This window comes from Phascolarctos cinereus, unplaced genomic scaffold, assembly GCF_003287225.1.
Source record: "Phascolarctos cinereus isolate Bilbo 61053 unplaced genomic scaffold, phaCin_HiC Scaffold_9;HRSCAF=440, whole genome shotgun sequence".
NCBI lineage: Eukaryota > Metazoa > Chordata > Mammalia > Diprotodontia > Phascolarctidae > Phascolarctos > Phascolarctos cinereus.
In genome coordinates this window covers 189,473,563-189,500,217 of record NW_027556402.1, presented here as the reverse complement: position 1 = coordinate 189,500,217, position 26,655 = coordinate 189,473,563, and the positions used below count along the sequence as shown (strand labels likewise).

The window sequence follows — 26,655 nt, the reverse complement described above, 5'->3', positions numbered from 1 at the left end:
ATCTGAGGTGATATTTGAACTCTGGTCTTCCTGACTACAGGCCCAATGATCTAACCACTAAACAACCTAGTGCCTTAACACAAAAGACTTTGTATTTTATCCAAAGGACAATAGGAAGCAACCAGAGCTTCTTGAGCATGGGAGTGATGTGGTCAAACCTGGTGACATGGTCATCTCAGTTTGACAGCTATGTGGCGGATGGATTACAGGGGGCAAAAACAGTAAGACAAAGAACAATTAAGCAGAGATTGCAATAGCCCAGGCAAGAAATAAAGATGGTCTCAGCTAGGGTGGTGGCTTATGTAAGTGGGTGGAGGTTGAGGGAGACAGATAAGAGGGATTTCAGGGAGGTGGAACCCAGAAGTCTTGACAGATGTTTGAGGGAGAGTGAAGAGTGATTCAGTCATTCATTTGTTCATTAACAAGCATTTATTAAGTGTCTGCTATAGTGAGGGTGACAATGGATGTCTGGAAGCCTGGCGATGCTCTTGACAGAAATAAGCAAGTTAGAAGAGAGGTGGAGGGGTGTGTGTGAGGTGGGTTACAGACAACAGGCTCAGTTTTCAACACACTGTGTTTGAGATGCCTTTCTCATATTTGGGGGATGTCTGGCAGTCAGCTGATAATGGAGGAATGGAGCTCATAAGAGAGATGAGGGCTGCATACATAGATTTGGGAGCCATCTTCATAGGGGTAATTATTGCCTCCTCGGGACCTGAAATCCAAAGGTTTAAAGAGGGCAGAGAAGAGGACATAGGACAGAGCCTTACCTGGGACACCCAGGATTAGGTGATATAGGATAAATGGTGAGCCAAGAAAAGGGGCTGAAAAGGATCATTCAGGCAGGAGGAGAACCAAGACAGGGCAGGGTGACAAAAACTCACAGAGGAAAGAGTCTGCGGTTGGAAGGGAATGGTTAGTGTCAAAAGCTGTAGATGTCAGGAAGGATAACGGCAGAAAAAAGTCTCCTTTATTGCAGGCAGCAAAGTCCAAAGAGTTACAGGCTGTGTCAGAAGATGTGGTTAAACTTTGGCTCCACTTTACTGTTTACATGACCTAGGGATCCTTATGTCATATGCCTGAGTCTCAGTTTATTCATTTATGAAATGGGGATAATAATACCACCTAACTCACCAGGTAATGGGAAAAGCAATACAGAAATATCAGTTATTATTAGATTGTTTGCTGTTATGGGGATGTAGTCACCAAAGGATAAATAGGCCGTTTTTGTCTGGAAAACTTAAAATGGCATTCAGTCATTTGGAAACTAAGATAATATAATTTTGTACCTATCAGTGCTTTCATGTTCTTTTAGCTAGACATATTTGCTCTTTTGAGTGCAACAGTAACTTTGTTCAGCCCTTTCCTCCTGAAATCCTCCAAATTCCCTTTTGGCACTTGTGATGTTCCTATTTTCTCACCAGTAATGCTGTGAACTCCAAACTTATTACAGCATCTGCTGATTTTTGACAACAAGAATTGCAAAATTTGGGAGTATAGAAAAGCATTTTACATAATAACATGATCTGAGAGATTAGAAAGTCAGGGATGGAGGGAGCTTTAAACACAAAACCGAGAATATTTGCATTGTAAGGGAGCCTATAACATAGAATGGCTGAGATGAAAAAAAATCTTAGAACATAGAACAGAATTGAACATTAGAACTTTGAGGTACTTTTTCCTTTTACTGTTGATTTGTCTCCAAACAGATTTTGCAGGCATAACTAAATAAAACAAAAGAAGTTCAGCCTTTAATAATGCAGCAAGAGAGGTTCTTTTAATTTGGTTAGGAATAGAGGAAGTCCTATATTTCAAAGACTCGTAAGTCATAGGACCAGAGCTAGAAGTAACCTCAGAGGCTATCTAGTATAACCCCCTCATATTGCAGATCAAAGAACTGAAGGGACCTGCTCAAGTTCATACGAGTAAGAATGCCTTGAGTTGTGATTTTGGTCTGCTGTGCTTTAAAGTGTTACATTGAAATTCCTCTGTGTGTATCTCTCTTTGTGTTTCTGTCTGACTGTCTCTGTCTGTCTGTCTCTTTGTCTGTCTTCCTGTTTCTTAAACATGAATATAAAGACAATTGCTGACAAAAATCTCTTTTTCTCTCTGTCTCTGTCTCTGTCTGTTTCTCTGTCCCTCTGTCTCTGTCTCTCTGTTTCTCTCTGTCACTGCATCTCTCTGTCTCTCTCTCTCTCTGTTTCTCTCTGTCTCTGCGTCTCTCTCTGTCTCTGTCTGTCTGTCTCTCCCCTGTCTCTGTCTGTCTGTCTCTCTTTCTTTCTCTCTCTGTCTGTTCCTGTCTCCCTATTTCCTAAACATATAAATACAAAGACTACCGCTAACAAAAATAATAAACTGTTCATTTTCTGGTCCTTTTAATTACACACAGTATGTAGTTGTAATCAGTGTGTCTGCATCGTTCAGAATTCTCCTTTTTTCTTCCCTTTTGTATAATATGAAAGCTTCTTCTCTTCCTCACCCTAGCTCCTGTTTCTTTGCCCCCATAGTGGATATAAAATCTCATGCTAGACATCAGCTAGTTTCCATGGCAATGCCTGAGCTGTACCAGATCCATTGAACTGAAGATTTTGTAGTTGATGTCCTAGGAGAAAAAAGGTTACTGCTTAAATATAATTGAATAATAATGTGCTGCATAATCATGGTTTTTAGGGGCTGGTTAGAGGAAAGACATGCAGGGAATAGTAATAATAACTCACATTTACATAGTAGTCAGTCAATAAATATTTATTTAGAACCTACTATGTGCCAGGCATTGTATTTTAAGATTTGCAAAATGCTTTCCTTACAGTGACTCAGAAGATATAAGTAGCACATGCATTATTATTCCCATTTACATATGAAGAAACTGAGGCTCTAAGAGACTGATGACACCTATGGTCATACATCCAGTCTTTTACTGGGATTCAAATCCAAGTCTTTCGAAGCCCGATTTCCAATAACCTTTACTCTATAATATATTGCCTCTGATCGGCAGATTGTCTTTTGCCTTTTTTATAAATGTCAAAGCACCTTTTCATTTTCTTTAGGGACGAGTGCTTTTAGAAATTCCAGGAAAAAGACTTGGAACCATCTTATACTTGTTTTATAAGCTCACCAAATAACATGATTAATTTACAGGATTAATTTTCCCTGGGACTTTAAGGAGAATATCTCTTTTAATATAATATAGACACGTTCACTCAGTTCTTGTCAAGAGGACAAAGACAACTACCCTGATCAACCCCTTAACCGTTTATATATATTATATTTGTTTCCCCAATTTATATCTTTGTATAAGATAATGTTAAGTGTTTTTCAAATGTTCATTAACTTTAAGAGCTAAGTGGGTAGAGCCTTAGAACACAGTATGTGAGAGCTAGAAGGAAGCTTAAAAAACATCTAGTCAAATTGCCTTACTTTACAGATGAGGAAATTGAGTCAACTGGATAGGTGAGATAATTTGACCAAGGTCAAATAGCCTGAACAGCACTTGAAGTAAAACTCTTATTTTACTTCTTTCCCCTTCTCTACCAACCTGCTGAAGAGATACTAATGCATGGAATACCTAAAAACAACGTATGTTAGCTATTATGATGATGGTGGTGGTGGTACTGATGCCCATTTGAAGGAAGCACCACTAGCCAGATCAAAGTTATGAACTGTTTGTCATTTGTGTCTTTGAAAGATGTCTTGAATATTTTAATTAATTAAAATGAAATTTAATCAAAATTAAATTAATATTAATAGTCTGTTTTTCCTGTAGAGATTGACAAGTCTTTCTATGATTCTTCTATCCTTTTGCATGTGAAAACATTATGTGTCTGTGTGTGTGAATATCCTTTTCTAAATGAAACTAATATGAATGGATGGGATAGATCACAAAGCCACGTGGAGATAATGTCACCCTCTCATCCATCATGAGCAACTTAGCTTTTAGAAGAAGAAACATGGTATAGTAAGAAGAGTCATACTAGTCATACCCAATTCACAGCAATGTAAGATGGTGCTTTGAAAACTAAGTGATTAAGGCGTTAAGCGTTTCATGTTTTTGTTATTATTATTCTGTAAACATCTCGGATGTATCTGAGACTAATCTGTTTATGATCTGAGCCAGTGTCTCAGGCAGCTTGTTGTAACAGAAAGATGTTCTGGCCAGAACATCTATATACAAGTCTCAACTCCTTCAAGTCTCAACTCCTTCATTTGTAAACTGGGTGAGCACAAGCAATTTGCTTAAATTCTATGAGATTTGGTTTCCCCCTCTGTAAAATGGGGATAGTTCTTTTACTGCCTAATTCAGTAGATTGTTAGGTGGGGAAGTTGAGCTTTCTAATTGTAAGGTGCTACAGAATTGTGAATTATCAATATTTGAGTGTTAATAATCCATAGAGCACTATTAATATAAATCACTATTAGTATCAATATCACATTATTAATATTCTTCTCCCAGTTGTGTTGTTTGTAATGAGCATTGAGTCTAGTTATTTAAGAAATATAATATACAGTTCCTTTTTTCTGTTCTTGAAGGATTAATTTATGATACTGTAATCCTGGAGCTAGGAAGCTAAACGTGAACATGCAGTCTTGATATCAGAGGATCCCTTCTAGTATATAAGGATCAGGCCCAATTAGGAGTGGGGCCTCTCGTGAAAAAAATCTTTATTGCTCATGATTTTGCAGCTAATCAGGAAAACCCTGGGAACTTCATCATATGGCTCATTTTGCTGCTCCCTAAAGGACCCTAATTTCTCTTGAAAGCCCTTGAGGTAATAAGATATGAAATAGATAATAAATTTTATTTAGCAAAAAAAAAAACCAAAGCAAAACAGAAAAAAACACCAAAAAGACTGTGAAGAAAACTTTCTGCCCCACCGTTTTTTCCATAGGGACCCATATAACTCTGCTGATTGTAGTACTACCTAGAATGCCTAAAGATCCATAGGGTTAAGTAACCTTTCTTTACTGTACCCCTCCCTTCCCTAGAGACCTATACAGTCAACCTTGACTTAAAGGATTGCCATGAGGATGTGCCTCTGTGGCCCCACAACCTACACAGTCTGTATGACTCACAGTACTAGTGAAAAGTCAAGTCCATTTTTTGCTCTTCCATCCTGTGGATGCTGGCTTTACCACCAGGAAAGCTTCCCTCTGTCTCTTTTCCCAACAAAGTGTTGTGAACTCTCTTGTAGTGAAGGTAGCTAGTGCCAACATGACTCTGGGCTATTTGATTTGAGATTAAGTGATTTGAGATTAGGTGATAAGAACTTTGAGTATCAAAGGATAGTGGAAAGGTTTAAAAGAGGAGTGTGAGAGCTAGGTGTTACAGTGGATGTAGCACTGGCTGTCCAGTCAGGAAGACTTGAATTCAAATTCAGCCTCAGACACTTTCTAGCTTTGTGACCCTCATCAAATTACTAAACTTCTCTCTGCCTCAGTGCCCTCATCTATAAAATGGGGTAATAGCTCCTATCTCCAAGGGTTGTTTTAAGGACAGAATATTTCTAAAACGTTTAAAAAACCTTAAAATACTTTACAAACGCTAGCTGTACTTGTACTTACTGCATTCTGGAAACTTACCTGTTTTCTTCTCTCTGCCTTCATCGTAGCTTACCAGATTTGAGTACTAGCTCTGAGATATATTGGTTGTATAACTGATCATGCCCCTCTCCTTAAGACTCAGTTTCCTTATCTGTAAAAAGGGAATATTATTGTTTGCAGACTCTACCTCAAGGGATTGTTGTGCAGAAGACACCTTGAAAACCTTACCTTAACATATAAATTCCATCTGCTCTGCCAGCACACTCTTCGTATCTCTTGGCCTTACCATCTACCTTGAAACTTTATCTTAAAAATCTATAGACCATGCCATACACTAGGCTTATGTGTCCTAAGGACATCCTGGTCCTTTCTATCAGTCTTACAGCAGAACCCTCCTACATGCATTATATCCACTACTTAGAATATGAGCATCTTGAGAACAGGGGCCATCTGGCTTTTAGATTCATATCCCCAACACTTAACACAATGCTTAGCACACAGTACTTAGCAAATATGTTTTTTTCATTCATATACAAATACCTATATAGAGTACATCCATACAAAGTACATGTAAAGTAAATGACTAGCATCAGAGCTGGGTCTAGAGCAGAGGTTTTATGATAACAGGACTGTGGAGTCTGGAATGAGGTATTCTGTCCTCTGCTCTGCTCAGACCACATTCACGATATTGTATTCCATTCTCTGCATTGGAGAAAAGGCATGGAAGAGACTGGAATTTTCAAGAGGAGGGCCTCTAGAATAGGGAAGGCCCTCAAAATCGTTCTTCCAGAGTGAGGAGATTAAGAATATGAGGGTTTGGCAATTGTGTGAAAGGATTGGGGATGTCTGTCCTGAAGACATGGCGGAAGGAATCACATTGTAGTCATTTTCAAGTATTTGAACAGATTCCATGTGGAAGAAGGATTCATTTTATTCTCCTTGACCTTAGAGAATAGAATTAGTTTGGAGCAATGAGTGGAAATTTTGGAATTGGATTTTTGGTTCATTGACAGGAAAAACTTCCAAATCATTGTTGTTGTTCTTATGTCATTTTCAGTCATGTCCGACTTTTTGTGAACCCATTTGAGGTTTTCTTGGCAGAGATACTGGAGTGGTTTGCCATTTTCTTCTCCAGCTCATTTTACCAATGAGGAAATTGAGGCAAAGAGAGTTAAGTGACTTGCTCAGGGTCACATGGCTAGTAAGTGTTTGGGGCCAGATTTGAACTCAGGAAGATGAGTCATCCTGAATCCAGGCCCCGAACTCTATCCACTGTGACACTTTGCTGTCCTCTGAATCATCAGAACTATCCAGAAGTTGAATGGGCTAGGGAGGTGGTGGAGTCCCTGGCACTGCTGTTTTTCTTCTGAATGACCTCTCACTAGGAGTATTGCAAAAGGGATGGCTGACTGACATTGATTATAGTAACTGACTACTGAGGCCTTGTCCCAGCATCCTTTCGCTATGTCCAACTACTTCATTATAGGTTTTATTTTGTTATCTTCTAGAAAAGAGCCTAGCTATCTAGTAAGCAGAACTGACACATCCTAAGATACGTAGGCCTTTGTGAGATTAGCCTGAAGAAGTCTTTGCTTGATTCCTGTAATTCTTGTTCTTTAGCGAAGAAGGGACCTCCTGTTACTTGAAGCATGACATTACTCTACCTCATCCATAGCTGATGGTCATAGAGGTTTTGCTGGAACATCCCAAATGATGAAGATTGAACCAGGCTGTTCCATTTTTCAACCACTTTAATTATTAGAAAATTGTCCTCCCCTTTCCCCCATACAGTGATCTGATATCTGACTCTTAGTAGTGCCCTCTGACTCCAAACTGAACAGCTAGTGTCCATCTTGCCCACGAAAGCCCTTTTGATCATTCAAAAGCAATGTCCTTCCTAAATGCTCTTTCTTCCCAGCCTTTGTATCTCCACATATTTCAACTGATGCTTACTTCCCATATAATATCTGTTAATCTTGTGCTAAAATGGTTGGCAAGAATATTAAGTGTAAGGGGCAGCTAGATGGCGCAGTGAATAGAGCACCAGCCCAGGAGTCAGGAGGATCTGAGTTCAAATCCGGTCTCAGAGCAGACACTTGACACTTACTAGCTGGGTGACCCTGGTAAGTCACTTAACCCCAACTGCCTTACTTAAAATATGTGTGTGTGTATATGTGTGTGTGTGTGTGTGTGTGTACACACACACACACACACACACACATATACAAAGATGTAAATCAGGAGTGGGAAACCTGCAGCCTTGAGGCCATGTATGGTCTTCTAGATCCTTCAGTGTGGCCTTCAGATTTGTTTGGATTCAGTAAAAGACCACACTTTACATATAGGTAGGAAATTTAAGTTTTACATTACAGTGAAGCTAAATGAAATATGGGCAGATAGGTGGTTCATTGGTTAGAGTGCCAGACCTAGAGTCAAGAAGACTTATCTTCATGATTTAAAATCCAGCCTTACACACTTACTAGCTGGGTGACCTAGGTCACTTAACCCTGTTTGCCTCAGTTTCCTCATCTATAAAATGAGCTGGAGAAGGAAATGGCAAACCACTCCAGTATCTTTGCCAAGAAAAACCCAAATGGAGTCACAAAGAATCGGACACAAGAGAAATAACTGAATAACAGCAACATAAAAAGAAAATGAAATATGGCTTATCTAAGAATACATCTTATAATTACTTCTTGTCAGCATAATATTTTTTTAATTAATTATTTTTTATCTTTTGAAAACTTTAGGACTGCTCCTGTAAGAAGCTGCCTCATGTAGAGAACTACCAGCACAACATAACAGGTAACTTTTCATATTGATAATACTTTTGGTTGTTTTAATCATTAAAAGAAAAATGACGTTGCTAACCATATTTTCCTCTTGTGACCTCCCCATTTATTACTAGTTACAGATACATTTATTACTAGTCCCTTTTCAATTCTTATAATAGTTGAAGGAGCACTAGATTGGGAGTTAGGAGGCTGGGATTCAGTCTTAGTTTACTGCAGTAGAAGGATTATTTCTTAGAGGGGATATCAGGGAAGACTTCACAGAGGTGATGGCATTGAATACCATCTACAAGAGTGGGTAAGATTTTAGTGGAAGGATTACCAGAAAAGGCATTTCAGTAAGGAAAAGGAAACACGTAACAATATCACCTTGTAATTTCAGCTTAACACATCAAAGCAGTCTGTGTAAGAAAGACATCTCTCTCACTATCCAATGAGTTTCTTCAAATGACTGAAGTCTATTTACCAACTAGACAGAATCCTAATTGTGGAAATAGGGGGTGCTCACTTGTGAACCTAATGGAATGGACCAGGATGGCAGAATTGTTGAAATTATAATGAAATGTGATGAATTAATCTAATCTTCATGCCTGTTCTTATACCTGTAAACACTGATTTCTTTAGCCTCAAAGCTGGCAGTAATTTCAGACACTGTTGTCCAGTCTACACCTGAAGCAGGAATCTTCCCCCAGCAATATTCTGACAAATGGTATTCTAGCTTTCACCAGTCACTTTTAGGCAGCTCATTAAACTTTTGGACAGCCCTAGTTGACAGAAAGCTCTCATATTAAGCCAAAGTCCTCTTGGCAACCTCAACTCATTGCTCCTTGTTCTGCCCTCTGGTGCTAAAGAGAATAAATTTCATCTGTCTTCTACATGGTAGTCCCGATTTTCAACCAATTTCCTCATAGTATTCAAATTTTGTCTTATTTTCTCTCATTTATTCACCTCTGAGTACATAAAATACCTGAAGCAAATGTTTTTAATTCTCTAAGAGCCTTGATTATGCTCAGAAGGTGTCAGTGAAATAATAAGATACATTTGAAACTACAAAACAAGCATATTTGTATGGAGTATGCACTTTCTCGACTATCTGTTTTGCCATTTCTTTTTCCCCCTTCTTTCCTCCTTTATTTAATAGCCAACCTCTTTTAAATTTTTTTTTTCAACACCAGAAATTGCCATTTTACTTCTCAGTAGCAAATGTGACTTAAGAATGTCTGCAATAATGCATATACACACTTTTTCTTTTGAACATGGGCTATAAATCAGAGGGGAGGTGGAAAATGAATACCATAGGAACAGAGCTGGCAAAGACCACGTCTTCTACTGGAGCTCATCATTATAGGAGGGAACAGAGACCCAAAGAGATTGTCGTACAGTAGTAGAGGTAGACCTTCCTAAATACCAGGCAGGGCATCTGGAGGTAAAACATGTGTTAAAACTGTTTCATGTACATCTTTTTCCTATTCAACTTTGTTATGGAAATGCTTGTTTTATTTCTTAAGTTCAGAATAAAATTTTTAAAAATGCATGATGAAGCGAGAAAACAAAACAAAACAAAACCTGAAGTCCCAAGAGGATTTTTCAAAGGAATGTTGACATAACTTCTGTAAAAGGCAAGTCCAGGGGGCAGCTAGGTGGTACAATGGATAGAGTACCAGCCCTGGAGTCAGGAGGACCTGAATTCAAATCTGGCCTCAGAAACTTAATAGCTGTGTGACCCTGGGCAAATCACTTACCCCTAATTGCCTGCCAAAAAAAAAGCAGAAACCGCACGAGAGTAGTTATCAAACTAAGTCTCTGGAACCATTAATTAGTTAATCCATCTAAATATTCATTAAACGTCTACATGTGCCAGGTACTATGCCAGGTCCTGAGGATATAAATACAAAGAATGAAACTATCTCTGTTTGCTAGGTGCCCATCTTCTAATGGGGAAGACAACAAGTATATGATTATTATCTTATTATGAACTTTTTATATATTTATATGTCTTTATATTACATTATTTTTATTATATTTATGTTATACCTACTTATTATATTTATATTATATATGCCATGTTATATGCAATATCTGATCAAATATAAAGAAATACAAATATATATGCATATTTATATATATTTATATGTATATATGTACAAAATACATAGATTACATGAACATTTTATAGGTATATTCATATGTGCATATGTTATATGCAGTATAAAAATACATAAACATATGGAAAAAGCAGTCAGATACGAGATTGTTTGGAAGGGAGTGCACTCTCAGTAGGGCAGGGCAGGAAAGGTTTCATTCAGGAGGGCTTGTTTGAATTGTAGTTGAAAGTAAGAGGAGATATTCTCCAAAGAAGAGGCAAGGCATGAGTGCAGGCTGTTCACATGAAGTGCTAGTGCAAGTAAGTTGGCTAAAGAGCTAGACACAATGCCAGATTTATAGGCACCTGGTATGGAAGCACATAAGGGAGGAAAACCCACGTGCTTAACGCTACTCACAACTCTAGACTTTGGGTTTAAATGTTACCGGTCCATTCAAGAATGTCAACACCAGAAAGAACTGTGTAGCTGTTCACTACTTGACATTCATGCCCATCACTCTTTAGCTGAGGAAATCCTCATCTCTCTACTTATATGGCCTTCATATGCTCCTTCAATTAACCATCACACCTAAAAAGGCATTTACAAAATGTTAGATGTTAATGTGTTCTCTTTAAGCCAGAGAATTGCAAAACTCATCAAACTGCCTATGTCTGAGCTATGTAGACCAGCCTAATTAATCAGTTATTCACTCTCCTGGATGCTGCACTGTCCAATCGGAATAGAGTTCACAGCAACACAACTCAGCTTTATTCTTTTTTTAAAATTGATTAATTTATTTTTAGTTTTCAACATTCACATCCACAGAATTTTGAGTTCCAAATTTTCTCCCCACCACCTTCCCCCCCCGACCCCAAGATGGCAAGCATTCTGAATACCCCTTCTTCTAATCTGCCCTCCCTTCTATCTCTACCCCACCTCTCTTATCCCCTTCCCCTTCAATTTTCCTGTAGGGCTCAGCTTCATTCTTTAAACCAGCTCATCAGGAAACCAAAGCAGTAGCAACTCATTCCCTCTTTCCTCACCCTCTACTTTTCTTTCCCAAGCCAGAGAAGGTAGCAGAGAGCAGCAAACCCTTAGTGAAAATTTGATCTTAATTGAAGTGTGTGACATGCAATATCTATCACTGGAACTTTTAGCTATGAAATCAGTTCTCTCTGGGCAATTAGGAATCACTCAATGGAAGCCTTCTGTCAGCTGACTACTTCTAACTGCCCCATCCGAATGATTATGTAAGTTTTCATTTTCTCAGTTTTACCCTTTTTAGTGAAAAACAAACAAACAAAAAAACCTTGTATATGCAAATTAGGGAAAGTACCCATCTTGTCTTAACTCTGAAGTCTCAAACAAGATATTTAGTGTCTCTGGTATCCCTAAACCTGTGTTTTTTTATAGTCATATTTCTCTAGTTTTTGATAAAAGGCCTTTCTTTGCCTCTATAACATTAAACTGTTCCCACATAAGTGAAACTTCACTCCATATTATTAACAAAGAAAGCCAGGTCCTCACATCTACATTGCAAAGAATTTTTTTCTCCCACACTGTCCTAATCCCATCTGAAATTTTGTTTCTTAAAATACACATATTTTAGCAGTTTGTATTGGAAAAGAAGTTCTTTTTCTACTTGCATTAGACATAAAAATGATCCTCCATAACAGTGGCCATATCTTACATTATTTGACAATCTCTTTCTCAACACAAAAATACTTTAGCTTTCCTTTTCATCACGAACTGCTCCTTCGAAATCCTTGGTTTCATGGTTCCATGATTCTGTTTTCAAGCAGAAAGATACTGACTTTTCCTTAGCACCCAATAATTTCACCTATATTTTAAATTCTTTAAAAAACAAGACAAACAAAATTGAGTTATATTACCTAGCTGGGTCTTTTATATTCAGCATCTAATTTAATAAAAAAGTTTAATAAAAATTTAAATAAAATAAAAAATTCAGTAAAAAAAATAAACAGTGAAATATGCATTTTAAAGCTGTCCATTTCAAGTTAACAAATATTTGGCATCTACCAGATGAAAAACTTGTGAGGAATTCAGAATTAGTCAGTCAGTTAGCTAGCAACTTGCATTTATTAAGGTTGTACTATGTACCAAGGGCAATTAGGTAGTGTAGTGGATAGAGTTCTGGGTGTGGAGTTAGGAAGACTCATCTTCCTGAGTTCAGATCTAACTTCAGACACTCACTGACTGTGTGACCCTGGGCAAGTCACTTCACCCTGTTTGCCTCAGTTTCCTCATCTGTAAAATGAGCTGGAGAAGGAAATGGCAAACCATTTCAGTACCTTTGCTAAGAAAACCCCAGATGGGGTCAGGGAGAGTGGAACAAAAGTGAAAAATGACTCAGCAACAACAAATCTGCCAGGCAAAGTGCTAAGTGTCAGGCATAAAAAGAAAGGCAAAAAACAGCCCCTGCTCTCAAGGAGCTTATACTGGAGAGCAGGAGGAAACATGCTGATAAGCAAATAAGCAATAGTCAAAAAAAAATGGGAATAATCTCAGAGGGAAGGCACTGAGTTTATGAAGGACTGGAAAAGGCATCTTGCTCAACTGAAGCTTGACGAAAGTCAGGGAAGTTTAAAGGTCAAGATGAACAGAGAGAGCACTCTTGGCATAGGGGAACCTCAGACCCAGGAGATGGAGGAAGAGCTTGTGAGTAAGAATAAGGAGACCGGTGTTACTGGACTCAGGGAACATGGAGGTGAAGAAGGTAAGAAGACTGGAATGGAAAGGGGCCAAGTTATTAAGGCCTTTGAAAGCCCAACGACAGATTTTCTATTTGATCCTGGAGATGATAGGGAGCCATTTGAATGTTTAGAAGAGGGGGGTGATATGGTTGGATTTGTGCTTTAGGGAGATCAGTCTGCTGGCTGATTGGAGCATGGATTGGAGTGAGGAGAGATGAGAAGCAGGGAGACTAATGGGCAGATTATGGCAATAATGCCGGCCAGAGAGGAATGGCACTTGGTTCCTGTCCTCCTTCAGGTCATCAAAGTATGGTTAATAATCATCTAGGCAGAAAAGACTGGACCTGACCCCCCAAAAAACCGCTAAAAAAAATCCTGAATTACAACATATCTCTTAAGGAAGATGCAATGTTGAGATAAGAGTGCTGTCCTGAAAGGGTGCAAAGGGAGGTAATGTTTAGTTATTTTTCAGTCATGTCTGAATCTTTGTGACTCCATTTGGGGTTTTCTTGGCAAAGAAAAAAAAAAGAGTGGTTTGCCATTTTCTTCTCCAACTCATTTTGTAGATGAGGAAACTGAGGCAAACAGGGTTAAGTGAGTTGCCCAGGGTTACACAGCTAATAAGTGTCTGAGGCCAAATTTGAACTCAAGAGGTCATTCCAAGCCAGCACTCTACTCACTGAGCCACCTAGCTACCAAAGTGAGATAATTTAGCAATAGAACTAAGTATAATATTTAATATTTCATGGTAATGGCATTAAAGAAATACAAACTAAGAACTCTGTCTTTCTGTGAAGGAATATTGTCCTGAGTCCAAGAATCAGGAGAGGCTTCCTGGAGGAGGTGGCATTTAAGTTAGAGTTTAAAGGACTGGTAGGAATTTAGAGAGGTGAAAAGAAGGTAGGCCCGTTTACATGTATCGGTGTTACAAAGCAGACAGAAAATACACAAGGGGTGGTGAAAAAAGGTAGGAGAGAAGCTTAGAACCAAAGCTGAGAAAACTAAATCACTCTCTTACTCTGAGCTATTTTATCAATTGACAGGTATTTCTAGTTTGTTTTTTTTTCCTCCCCTAAGTGAACAACTATTTTCCCTTCTCATTTATTTGTGCTCTTAGCAGTATATTCTCAGTAGTACCACTGTTTTCATTAAAACTGGGAAATGTTGAAGACCATCCATCAGTTGAGAACATTCAACTCCCTGCCCCCTTCATACCTTTCAACTCAGTGTTGGCTTTTCTAATTGGATCCTATGCTAAATGCAATGACAATATAGTTCTCTGCTCAGATCAAAAATAATTCTGGAATTCTCCCCATTTTTGTCCAAACAATTGAGCCATGAGATTATCTCACTAAATTTTGTCTTACTGTTTGTTTATACTACCATTTGTAATCAAATAGTTTGCCTTCTTTCTGCCATCTTTGCTATGTGACTTAGCTAACACTTTTTTTTTATTAGTGTTGTATAGCACATTTTGTGCTGTACGTCACTGTCATTTCTTGGACCTACCCCATTGAAACTTCCTTTGTTGCAAAAGTGATGTAAGTGATTGCATCTGGCAGTATATGCATCATTCCTTTCCGTCGCCCCCCCCCACCTCTCTAATGAGCAGAGAAAAATTTGTTTCTTCACTGGTTCTCTGAAACCAAGACCCTATATCTCTTCATGTGATAAACTGCCTCTGTAATATCTGCCATCCAGACCTCCTGAAGTGTCATTTGTCATACTCTCACATAAGAAGATTAATGGTAGCTTATTTTACAACAATCCTGTAAGGTAGGAAGTGTGTTGTTATTAACTTTAACATCCTCCTCTATGGCTGTAACCCCAGGAACTCGGACTGACTTGTCTGAGTTATTCTTCCTCTAAGTGTGCATCCTTCCCACCTGCTCCAACATCCCTTAGGGTTTGGGTCATTGTGCTGAGTCCTGTTTCAGCTCTGCTGATTTAGTATCACCAACAAGCAGTTTCAGATTCTCTTTCATTCTTTTCTCATCCTTGTGTCCTAGTAAATGTCCTGGCCACATAAAGTCTCTCTTGGAGGACCTTAATATTGAATTCCTCTAGTGTGTTGTAATACATATAATATTAATGATTTATAGAGAATAAATTTACTTAATAAGTTTCATTTACTCATTACGCATATCCGAGATTATATTTAGCTTGAAAGACAGCCTATCATTCAAAAAGGAATACAACAGTCAGAGAAGAGAATACAGGGTTAGGAAATTAGGAAGCCTGTCTTTTGCCCCTCTCTCTTCTAACTGGTTGAAGGACTGGATAAGTCACTTCTTATCTCTGAGTGTCTATCTCTTCATATGCAAAATAAAAGAGTCAGACTAGTTTTTTTTTATCCCCAAAAGGTTATGGTTTTTAGTCAATTAGTGTATAACACTTATTTATTGTAAGTGTTTAATGCTTTCCACTGTATATCTAGTGTAGCCCATTGTCCTAACCCTATGTCAATAATTATTATGCTATGCTATAGATGATGAAATGGAGGCTCATTTGAATCTGTAGTTAAAAGAAACATTCCCAAGTTCACGCAGCTGCTAAGTGGTGAACCTAAGGCATCATTCCAAAGCTGGTGTTCTTTTCACTCCATCTATAACTATTCCAAACCTTCTCTTCCTTCCTCAAAGCTCTCACACTTCCCCCTCTCCTCTCTCTCTCTTAGCTGAAGATCTCATCTTTTTCCTTACTGAGAAAGCTGAAGCCATTCTGGTTAAGTGTAACCACTTTTCCCGTTTTCTTCATTTCAAAGCCCCTTAGCATTACCTCCAAACCCCCTCCCCTCCAAACTTTATGGCCGCCTCTGTCAGTCTCTGATAATGTGGTAGTGTTTCTGTGTTCTACAGCAGATTGCTGCCTCAGTTATGCCCTTTGTTTTTCAACAATTCAGCCTTTCCCTATGGGCTGGTTCCTTCTCTACTGCCTTCAATATGCCCAAGTCTCTCTCATCCATAAATACTTTCACTAGGCCCCACCATTACCTCTAGTTATCATCCTATATTTTTCCATTTATCAGCCAAATTTCCTGTCTGTTCTTACTTATTGCCTATATTTCTTTTCCACTCATTTGTTCCACAGTGCATTGCAGTCGGGCTTCTGACCTTATGGTTCAACTTCTGTTCTTTCCGAAGTTACTAGTGACTTGATGCTCTTTTCTTGGTATGCATTATTCCCATCCTCCCTTCTGCATTTCATAGCCATGACCATCTTTTCCTGTTTACTCTCTCCTCTCTGGGCTTTCATGGCCTGACTCTCCTGATTCTCCTCCTACCTGTTTGGTTGCCCTTTCTTCATCTCTTTTCCTGGTTCATTTTTAATATCCCTCTGTTTACAGATGCTCCCCAAGGTTCCATGCTGGGCCCTCTTCTCTTTTCTCTCTACACACTCTTGGTACCTCATCAGCTCTCACACACATTTAACCACCATTTCTATGCAGATGAAGCACAGATCTATATATCTAGCAGTGGCATCTCCCCTAACCTGCAGTTCTGCCTCCCTGCTTGCCTGTTAGATATTGTAAACTGGATGTCTCAGAGACACATACAAAACTAAACTCACATTTCCCCTCCAAATCTTTCCTTCCTTCTTTAGTTCTCTTCCCCAAGTAGAGTATGATTCTGCCTTCCTAAATCTCCTCTTCCTTGGCAGATGGGTGGGCAGAGTTGAGATCTGCTACTTTTTGCTGCAGAATAATAGGGTGTGAGGCTTAGGGCAGGGTTGCACCAGATACTGCAACCACAGAAAGAAAATGATTGAGTGAATCCCAGAGTGCAATATCTTGGGTCAGGTTGTGCATTCTGTCACATTATGGTCACCGGTAGAGGGGTTACTGAATGAGTAAGCATAGCATTCTCTGCAGTTAATTCATAAGAAACCTTCCTGACTTCTTGATATCTTAGCTTAGGGGTGGGGAATCTGCAGCCTTGAAGCCACATGTGGCCTTCTAGGTCCTCAAGTGTGGACCTTTGACTGAATCCAAATTTCACAGAGCAAGTCCCCTTAGTAAAAGGATTTGTTCTATAAAACTTGGACTCAGTCAAAGGGCTGCACTTGAGGACCTAGCAGGCCACATGTGCCTGGCCTCGAGGCTGCAGCTACCCCACCTCTGTGCCTGTGGAGACAGTTATAATTGCTTCACCTCTGGCACATAATTTTGCTTTTGGGAAGATTTTGAGAGTTATTGAGGAATGGATAAAATGTCTAGGTCTCTATCTTATTGACCATGTAACCCAAAATTCTGCCTGGTTGACCTTTAACCGAACCCTTGAGGTATATCTCCTTCCCACTGTAATTGAGCACGGTATATAGACCAGTTTAAACAAACAGGTTAGGAGATGTGCATGCTGTATTCTATTGCTTTTCATGGTCCCTACTTTTACCTTTTTTGAGGAAATTAACCTTGCACGTATAGCCACAAACCATTCAACTTAATTATCTGAGGTCACTGAGCAGTTATGGATGTCACCTAAATACTAATGGCTGAGGCATAGAAGGGGAACTGAATGAACCAGTGTAGGGTAAGTCAGTCCCACATATCTCTGAGTACACCAGTCATGAATGGTTCAGATAATGCCAAATACAAGGACAGACAATCGGTTTCTCTCCGTATGTTTTCTTTCCTTCCACTAGTCAAGGGGGCCTAATCAGTCTGGCTTTAATCTAAGACCAGTCACCATTTTATTGACTTATTTATAATGGCTTTGCCATTTACAACCCACAAGACCAAGCATGTCTATCACTGAGTTCTCCATATCATCTTCAGAAAAATGGAGATAATAATACTTAAATTCCTTAGCTTTAAGGGTTGTTGTGGGAAAAGCACTTTGTAAAAACTTGAAGCCCTCTAGGAAAATGAATCATTGTTAATATCGACAGTTCTGGCTAATGTAGTACTTGACTGCAGAGTTTACCATGACATCCTTTTAATTCATGCTATGACTCAGGTGTGGTTGAAATTTTAGCTGAAGTGCCACTTGGAATGGGAAATGACAGAAGAACTGAAGATTTTGACCTGCTCTTGACATCAGCAGCCTCTGATGGACCTTGGAGTCATTCACTATTTTCTCTAATAAGCTCATGGACCAAGAAGACTTTATTCAAAAGAGATTCTTCCATCATGCACCACCTGGTAAGTGAATTACTTTACATATTAAAAATAGGCATTATTACTTCACTGATACTTTCACATAATACAAAAATGTAGTACAAAAAAAACAATCTATGGCAAACCTCTAGTAACACTTGATGTATATTTACACATCAAAGGCATCACAGGAAGACAGATTCACCTCAGTAAAGAAGATAGTGCCTGACAATTAAAGCACTCCAGTACTAGTGTGAGATGCCTCGTGGGTTTCCTCTTCCTGGAGCTCTTGAAGTACTATAGAGGAAGCCAGCAGATCTCAGGGCTAGTCCTAATTCTGCCATTAATAAATGGGTGACTTCAGGCAACTCACTTCTACTCTCTGAGCCTCAGTTTCTTTTTCTGTAAAATGAGGGTAGCTGGGTAGCATTGTGGATAGAGCACTGGGCCCGAGTTAGGAAGAACTGAGTTCAAATCTGGCCTCAGACATTAAATGTGTGACACTGCACATGTCACTTAACCCAGTTTGCTTCAGTTTCCTCATCTGTAAAATGAGCTGAAGAAGGAAATGGGAAGCCACTCCAGTCTCTTTGCCAAGAAAACCCCAAAAGGGTCACAGAGTCAGACCTGACTGAAAACAACTGAACAACAGACAATAACAAAAATCAGGGTGTTAAAATTGATGATTTTTAGGGTCCCTGCCAATTCAGACTAGCTGTATGTCTGGGAATCTAGGATGCTTAGTAGGCTACAATGCATCTATCCCCTTAATGTTGAGAAGATTTTGAGTAAAATAATGATCCAGTAAAGGAAGGGACAATTAGGCAAGGAGCATTGCCTTGTGTAGTTAGTTTTGGAGGGAGGACCTGAGAAAGCTGATGTCCATGATATCATAAGACTCCGACTCACAGAGTTAAGGATGGAATGTACCTTTGAGACCACCCAGTTTGTCCTCCTCTCCCATATAAAAAATATTTTCCTATTTTTTATTTTGTTTGTTATTCTGAACTTATCAAATACCAACAAACATGGATATTCTCATATTTATAGAATAGAAAAAAAAATTACTGTGTATGAAGGGAGCAGCTAGGTGGCACAATGGATAGAATGCCAGGAAGACCTGAATTCAAATCTAGCCTCAGACATTTACTAGCTGTGTGACCCTGGCAAGTCACTGAACCCTGTTTGCCTCAGTTTCCTTATCTGTAAAACAAGCTGGAGAAGGAAATGGCAAGCCACTCCAGTATCTTTGCCAAAAAAACACCAAATAGGATCACAAAAAGAGTCTGAAATGATTGAACAACAACATGGTATATAAAGCTGCAAATTTTATTACATAAAGCATGTTTTGTGTCTTTTAAAGTATACGCTGACTTTGACGACACATCATTACCCCAAACTCCCCTGCTTGTCTGTATTTCCCTCTAATCTTCTTTCTGTTCTCTTCTTTGCATTAAAAATTCTACATTAATGCTCCTTCTATCATTATCATTAGTTCTCTTCTCCTTCCCAATTCTTTTCCCCAAATTAAAAAAATACCTCCCTTATAACAAGTTAGGAGAGACATGTAAAGCAAATATCCAAACTGACCATGTACTAGAAAAAGCATATCTTCTTCTGCTCATCTAGTCCCTTGCCACTCTTCAAGAGGTGTGAAGTATGTTTCATATTAATCCTCTGGAGTTGGCCATTGCATTGATCAAAATTCCTAATATCTTTTAAAGTTGTTTTTCTTTAAAATATTGTAATTATTACATAAATTGTTCTCCTGGTGCTGCTTATTTCATTTTGTCTCTGTTCATACAAATCTTCCCAAGTTTCTTCTTATCTGTCTCTTTCATAATTTCTTACTGCACAATAATATGACATATTCACATACCATCATTTTCTCAGTGATTACCCAGTTGCTATGCTCCCATTTATCCCTTTATTGTACACATAAGGAAACTGAGGCCTAGGGCCATTAAATAAGTTGTTCAAAGTAATACAGGTAGTATGTTGAGTGAACATAACTTGAAGCCAAGTTTTTTAACCCCAAATCCACTGTTTTCGCCACACTGCACCAAATGAACAGAGCAGGGGAATACATCCAGGCAGTGAGGTGCAAAGCCTCGTGAGCATTTTCCAAGTCATTGTATGTGGACGCTCTTGCCTGTAGGGAAAGACCCATATTAGGGGAAAATGACAGAAGATTAGTTAGGACCGGAGGAAATCTGAGTTGGCATTTGTGGGCAGTGCATCTCAATTGCTGGGCAGTCAGACAATCGGCATAAAGATAATAAATGCAGTAGCATCAATGATGACAACAGCAATAATGAAAACAATCTACCATGTTACTATTTATAAAACACTTTCATCACAGCAGTCTTGAGACGTTGGTAGTAGAAAATATTATTAGCCCCATTTTGTAGGTGGGCAAACTGATTCTTATGGAGAGGAAGTAAGTTACCCAGGTTAATATATCTAGAAAGTATAAAATAGCTAGCTGTGCCTTTCTCTCCATATTATTGACCTCTTATAAACACTTGGTCTCTATACTCACACAAGAACAAAAACAAAGAACCATTGAACTATTTCTTATAAATCAGTTTTTCTAGGCTTGCATGTTATGTATGCCTCATAACTATGCAAATGTATTTCTTATAGAGATTGTGGTAATAATGATAGCTCCGTTTTAGGTAGTGCTTTAAGGTTGACAAAATGCTTCCCCCAATTTTTTATCATTGAATAAAGCTGTCTGTGTCTGCATTCTGCCTTCAATTTATCTCCTCATTATGTAGTATTTTAGAATTTACAGAGTGCCTACATAGACATTATCCAGTTCTATCAGCAGAACAATGCTGTGATTTGGAGAGCTTGGGTATTATTATCCACATTTTATGCGTCTGAAATTCAGGGGAAGTGTTAAGAGTATCCTGGTATAGTGGAAAAAAGTATTGGATTTAGAGTCAGAAAGAATATGGATAAGCATTGGAACTGTGATTCATTGGCATTGAGAAGCGCTAGGTGAAGAAACACTCTGTACCAATGCATGTTGGTATTTCTCTGTAGCTTACTGTTTTGCAGAGTTGTATAGAACAATAAGAGCTTAAATGACTTGCCCAAAATCACATAGCCAGTATGTGTCAGTGGTAGGACTTGAATCGAACTCTTCTTGACTTTGAGACTTGCTTACTGTTTAGTATACAGCATTCTCAGGATACTCAAGTTCAAATCATGACTTTGCTACTTACTGTGTGAATGACATTGATCCCATTATTTCATCTCTCTAGGCCTTAGTTGCCTCATTCATAAAATTAAATGTTTGAGTAAGATGATCTTTGAGGTCCTTTCCTGGCCTAAATTCAGCAGCCTATCCTGAAATGAGCCAGCCAGAATGGCAAAGTCATCAGAAAAAAGCAGGCATTCTGTTTTCAGAGTTCATTTGTCTTCATCTCACTGCTTTTCATTTTCATCTAAGTATGCTGTAACACTGTTTTATAAAGGACATTGGGTTGGAATGGATTTCTTTCACTGAGTACTTTTTTTTTCAGCATGAAGATATTTCCAGTATTTCTGTGTCTTCCAGGTATGGGATAATTTTCCAGAAATGTGCAATGGTAAGTTTTCACATGTGGGTTGCATTTGTAAAGAAAACTGCATTTCATTCCAATAAATGATGTTGATTTTGTATCTTAAAGATGGGCCGTGCTAGTTACCTATATACAGTCAAACACAGGAGCAGTGAATGATTTAATACTCTTTTGTAGTCAGTACTTGGAGCGTTCACAGTTCTGTTGGTATAGGTATTCCTTCCACAACTGAAAAAGCTTAGCTTCTCTGTGACTCTGTAGACAATATTCATGAGTTGCTGTGGCTGAAAAATTTAGCACGTGGTGGTCATACTTCAGGCCATTGCCTTTCTAAGCTTCAAAGAATGGTGCCAAGCCTTGTCAGTAGTGGAAAGCATTCTGGACCTGGGGTCAGGGAAGACTAAGGCTTCAATGATGCTTTAGAAAATGTGCTGTCATCCCCACCCACGTTTCTCCGTGTTGTCTGTAAGGATACCATGAATGACTTTGTCAGATTCTTTTGCTCAAATGCAGGTATACGCCCCTCCCCCCACCCCACAAGGCTTCAAGTCTACCAGTCTTGTAATCTTATCAAAAAAAGAAAGAAAATGAGGATAGTTCGGCATAATTTGTCCTTGAGGAAGTCATTCTGGCTCTAAATGATCATTGGTAGTTTCTTTGAGGTATTTCTTTAAGATCTCTTTAATTATTCATTCTAGAATTTCCCTAAGAATCAGAAAGAAACTAATCAGGTTATAGTTTGGAAAGTCTTATTTCTCCTTCTTAAAAAGGAAGAAATTTCCTTTCCTCTAGTCTTAGGGCATTTCTTCTCCATGAAGTGATTATTTCTTAATGCTTTGACCATAGAGTTTGTCTCAGCCTCGTGACTTGTACTTACTGAAAGTAGCTAGGTACTTACTATCTTCTCATTAGTGCGTTTCACTTCACATTAACCATATGTAATTTCTCTTTCCTCATCCAAAGATTAGTCTCCTTGGTGGTGAACTCATCAACAGAATAACAGTTGATTCCTTTCTTTTATCACCTGTTATTATCCCATCTTCCATGAAAAGCCTGCTCTCAGTACTTTGATCTTCTCATCTTCCACTTTAGCAAATCAAGCCTTTTGGCCTGTCCTTAGCATTTATGCCTGGCCTCAGCTCATTCTGCCCTTCAAGGTGACCAACACTTTTTGTAAAGTTCCACATCGCTCTTTTGTAGGCAGCCATCATCTTGTAATCTTTTCAAATTTTTCATTGGTTGATGAATTCCAACAAAAACCATAGATTCCTGCGGTTGCTTCTTCTACCTATTGGAGGATGAAATCACCATTCAGTTAAGTCATGGATTTTTATCATCTCTGTTTCTGGAAGTGAGAGAAATCTAACAGATGTTTGAGGTTCCCCATCATTACTGGATCATACTTTAGTGTTTGCGATCTATTTCCTAAACTAAATATCTTTTTTTCCTCTTCCTGCCTCAGTAGTCTGTATTGTACATCTAAGATAATATTGCTTAGTTCCTCCCTTCAGTCATCCTCCACCAAATATTCCTTTTGAATAAATTATTCCCTTATACTGCCGTATTCTAGTTATAACTCATTTCCCACCAAGTCTTTTTTTAAAACTTAATTTATTTTTAGTTTTCAACATTCACTTCCATAAGCTTTTGAGTTTTAAATTTTCTCCTCCTTCCTCCCCATCTCTATCCCTTAGATGGAGTGCAATCTGATATAGGCTCTACATATACATTCCTATTAAATATATTTTCACATTAGTCATATTGTAAAGAAGAATTAGAATCAATAGGAGGAACTACAAGAAAGAAGAAACAAAATAAAACAGAAGAGAAAAAAAAGAGCAAATAGTATGCTTTGATCTGCATTCCAACCCCATAGTTCTTTCTCTGCATGTGGATAGCATTTTCCATCATGAGACTTTTAGAGATGTCTTAGATCTTCGCATTGCTGAGAAGAGCTAACTCTATTAAAGTTAATCGTTGTACAACATGCCTACTATGCGTACAATATTCTCCTGTGTGTTAAGTATTAAGTGTTCTCACTTAACTCAGCATCAGCTCATGTAAGCCTTTCCAGGTTTTTCTGAAGTCTGCCTGCTCGTCATTTCTTGTAGCACAAGAGTATTCCATTACATTCATATGCCACAACTTGTTCAGCCATTCCCAAATTGATGGGCATTCTCTCAATTCCCAATTCTTTGCCACCACAGAAAGAGCTGCTATAAATATTTTTATACAAGTGGGTACTTTTCCACTTTTTATGATCTCTTTGGGTTACAGCCCTAGAAGTGCTATTGCAGGGTCAAAGATTATGCACATTTTTATACCTTTTGAGTATAGTTCCAAATTGCTCTCCAAAATGGTTGGATCATTTCCCAACTCCACCAACAATACATTAATGTTCCAATTTTCCCACATCTTCTCTAGTATTTATCATTTTACTGTTTTGTCATGTTAGCCAATCTGATAGGTGGGAGGTTGTACCTCAGAGTTGTTTTGATTTGCATTTCTCTAATCAGTAGTGATTTAGAGCATTTTTTTTCATGTGACTATAGATAGCTTTAATTTCTTCATCTGAAAACTGGTGGTTCATATCCTTTGACCATTTATCAACTGGGGAATGGCTTGTAGTCTTATGAATTTGATTTAGGCCTCTATATATTTTAGAAATGAGGTCCTTATCAGAGACACTTGTTGTAAAAATTCTTTCCAAATTTTCTGCTTCCCTCCTAATCTTGGTTGTGTTGGCTTTGTTTGTGCAAAAACTTTTGAATTTAATGCAATTAAAATTATCCATTTTGCATTTCATAATGTTCTATCTCTTGTTTGGTCATAAATTCTTCCGTTCTCCATAAATCTGACAGGTAAACTATCCCTTGCTCTCTTAGTTTGCTTATAGTATCAGCCTTTGTATCTAAATAGAGTACCCGTTTTGACTTTGTTTTGATATATGGTGTAAGATTTTGGTCTATGCCTAGTTTCTGCCATACTCTTTTCAAGTTTTCCCAGCAGTTTTTGTCAAATAATGAGTTCTTATCCCAGAAACTGGAGTCTTTGGGTTTATCAAACAGTAGATTACTATAGTCATTGACTACTGTGTCTCGTGTACCTAACCTATTCCAAGTCTTAATTATATCAAAAACTTTCAAAAGTTGCAGCAGTGACTGGATGGACATGTCAGATTTATTATAGAAGGGATTTGTGAATTGGTTTGGAGGTTAAATGTGATGATCTCGAAGGTGCTTTCCAAATCTAAAATTCTGTGAAATGTTATGATGAAATATACTAATTAAAATATGACCAAGTATGACTTCATATATAGGAAATAACGAATAACAACAACAACGAAAGTCTTTACTACATGCCAGGCACTGTGCTAAGCACTGGAGGTTATATTCTAATAGATGAAGACAACATGTAAAGTTGAAGAAAAAATGCTAGATTTCCTACATAAATAGTGCTCCTAATCCTTTGATTGCAATAAGCTCTTAAAGATAAATGAAAACAAAAACAATTGCAGCTATTTTTAAGCCCTTCTCATCTATCTCCTCTTCCGAGGCAGTCAGTCCATAATATATTTGCATTATAATACCGCTTCTTTTTCTGCGTCTATTAATGTTCACCCAAATGCTTTCTGACATGCTTTTTAAGTATGATTGTTATTATGAGATCCTTTTGTTTTAGGATAAATTAAAACTTCCCTCAAAATTCCAGAATTATCAGAATAGAATCTGAGGGTAGTAATAAGTGTAAATTAGTTGCAGTTAGGTTCTTTAAAAGAAAGAGAGCTTCCATTTTGAAATCTAATTAATATTTTATTTTATATTTTATCTTGCCTGCCTTTTAAAAATATTTTAAATATAGTTGAACAGATGCTTTGTTAGCAGCAGACAAGTTAGCCATATGGGCATTTTCTTGTTACTTGGCTGGAAAACACCTTAAAGTTTTTAATCATTCATCTTCCTGGAAAACACTCATTTTTATTGATTTCTGAATAGGTGAGGGAATCATTGTTATTACACCCCAAATATATGTTTTCTTTAAAGAGGTATTTGCAGAGTTCTGTTAATGAAATTTTCTCTTGGAAGGGATTTGGAGGCTCATTTGATTTCTCTCTTGCCAATATCGTAGGTCATTATCAAGAGGCCAGTGAAGCCTTTTGGTCTAGTCAGGGCAGATGTAATTACCTTTTCCTTTGTTAGAACTCCTACAGTCTGATCCTCAGCTTCTCTTGAGGGTTAGAGGCAGAAATTTTCCCTTCAGTATTCTTAGTTTTGTGCCAGATTTGAAGGTCAGTAGGCGTGAGGCCCCCTTTTTTAGCAACAGGGCAATCTTGGACTGAGAAGGAACATGCCTAGTAAAAAACAACAACAAAAAAAAGCTACCTCCCCAGTCTCATCATATGGGACTCCATTGGCACTAAACCAATTCTCTTCCCCCTTTCCCAATCACTATTATTCTGGCTAGAGCTAGTACTCCCTTCAAAATAGCTAGAAGGTAATGACATTTCAATATTAAAAAATAATAATAATATTAAGATCTTCTCCAAAGCTCATTTTCCACAATGGATTGCCCTCGTTATATGAAATTTGAGTTTCTTGTTCAATCACCACATCAGATGATCACTAGAACCAAAATTTTAAAGCTGGAATGGGCCTTTGAGGTCAAGTAGTCCAACCACCTATAGTCATCATTCATAAAGCTAATTTAAATATATCTTGATTAGTGGCCACACCATCATCTTCACCAAAATTTTAATCTATGTGTAGCCTTTACTAAATTTCTAATGTACAATTTCACTAGGTGTTGACCACAATTTCTGAAAGCCTCTTCTATCAATGTCCAAGTTCTATCATGTCCTAT

General features: G+C 38.1%; 1 protein-coding gene across 1 annotated transcript in view; it reads left to right on the top strand.

Moving 5' to 3' along the window:
• The window catches only part of EVC2 (EvC ciliary complex subunit 2), a 194,199-nt gene that overhangs the window by 6,309 nt on the left and 161,235 nt on the right, over nt 1–26,655 (top strand). The window contains 3 exon segments of the mRNA XM_020992259.2: nt 8,289–8,343; nt 18,084–18,268; nt 21,757–21,822. Of these exon segments, the coding sequence (XP_020847918.1) occupies nt 8,289–8,343; nt 18,084–18,268; nt 21,757–21,822 (306 nt within the window).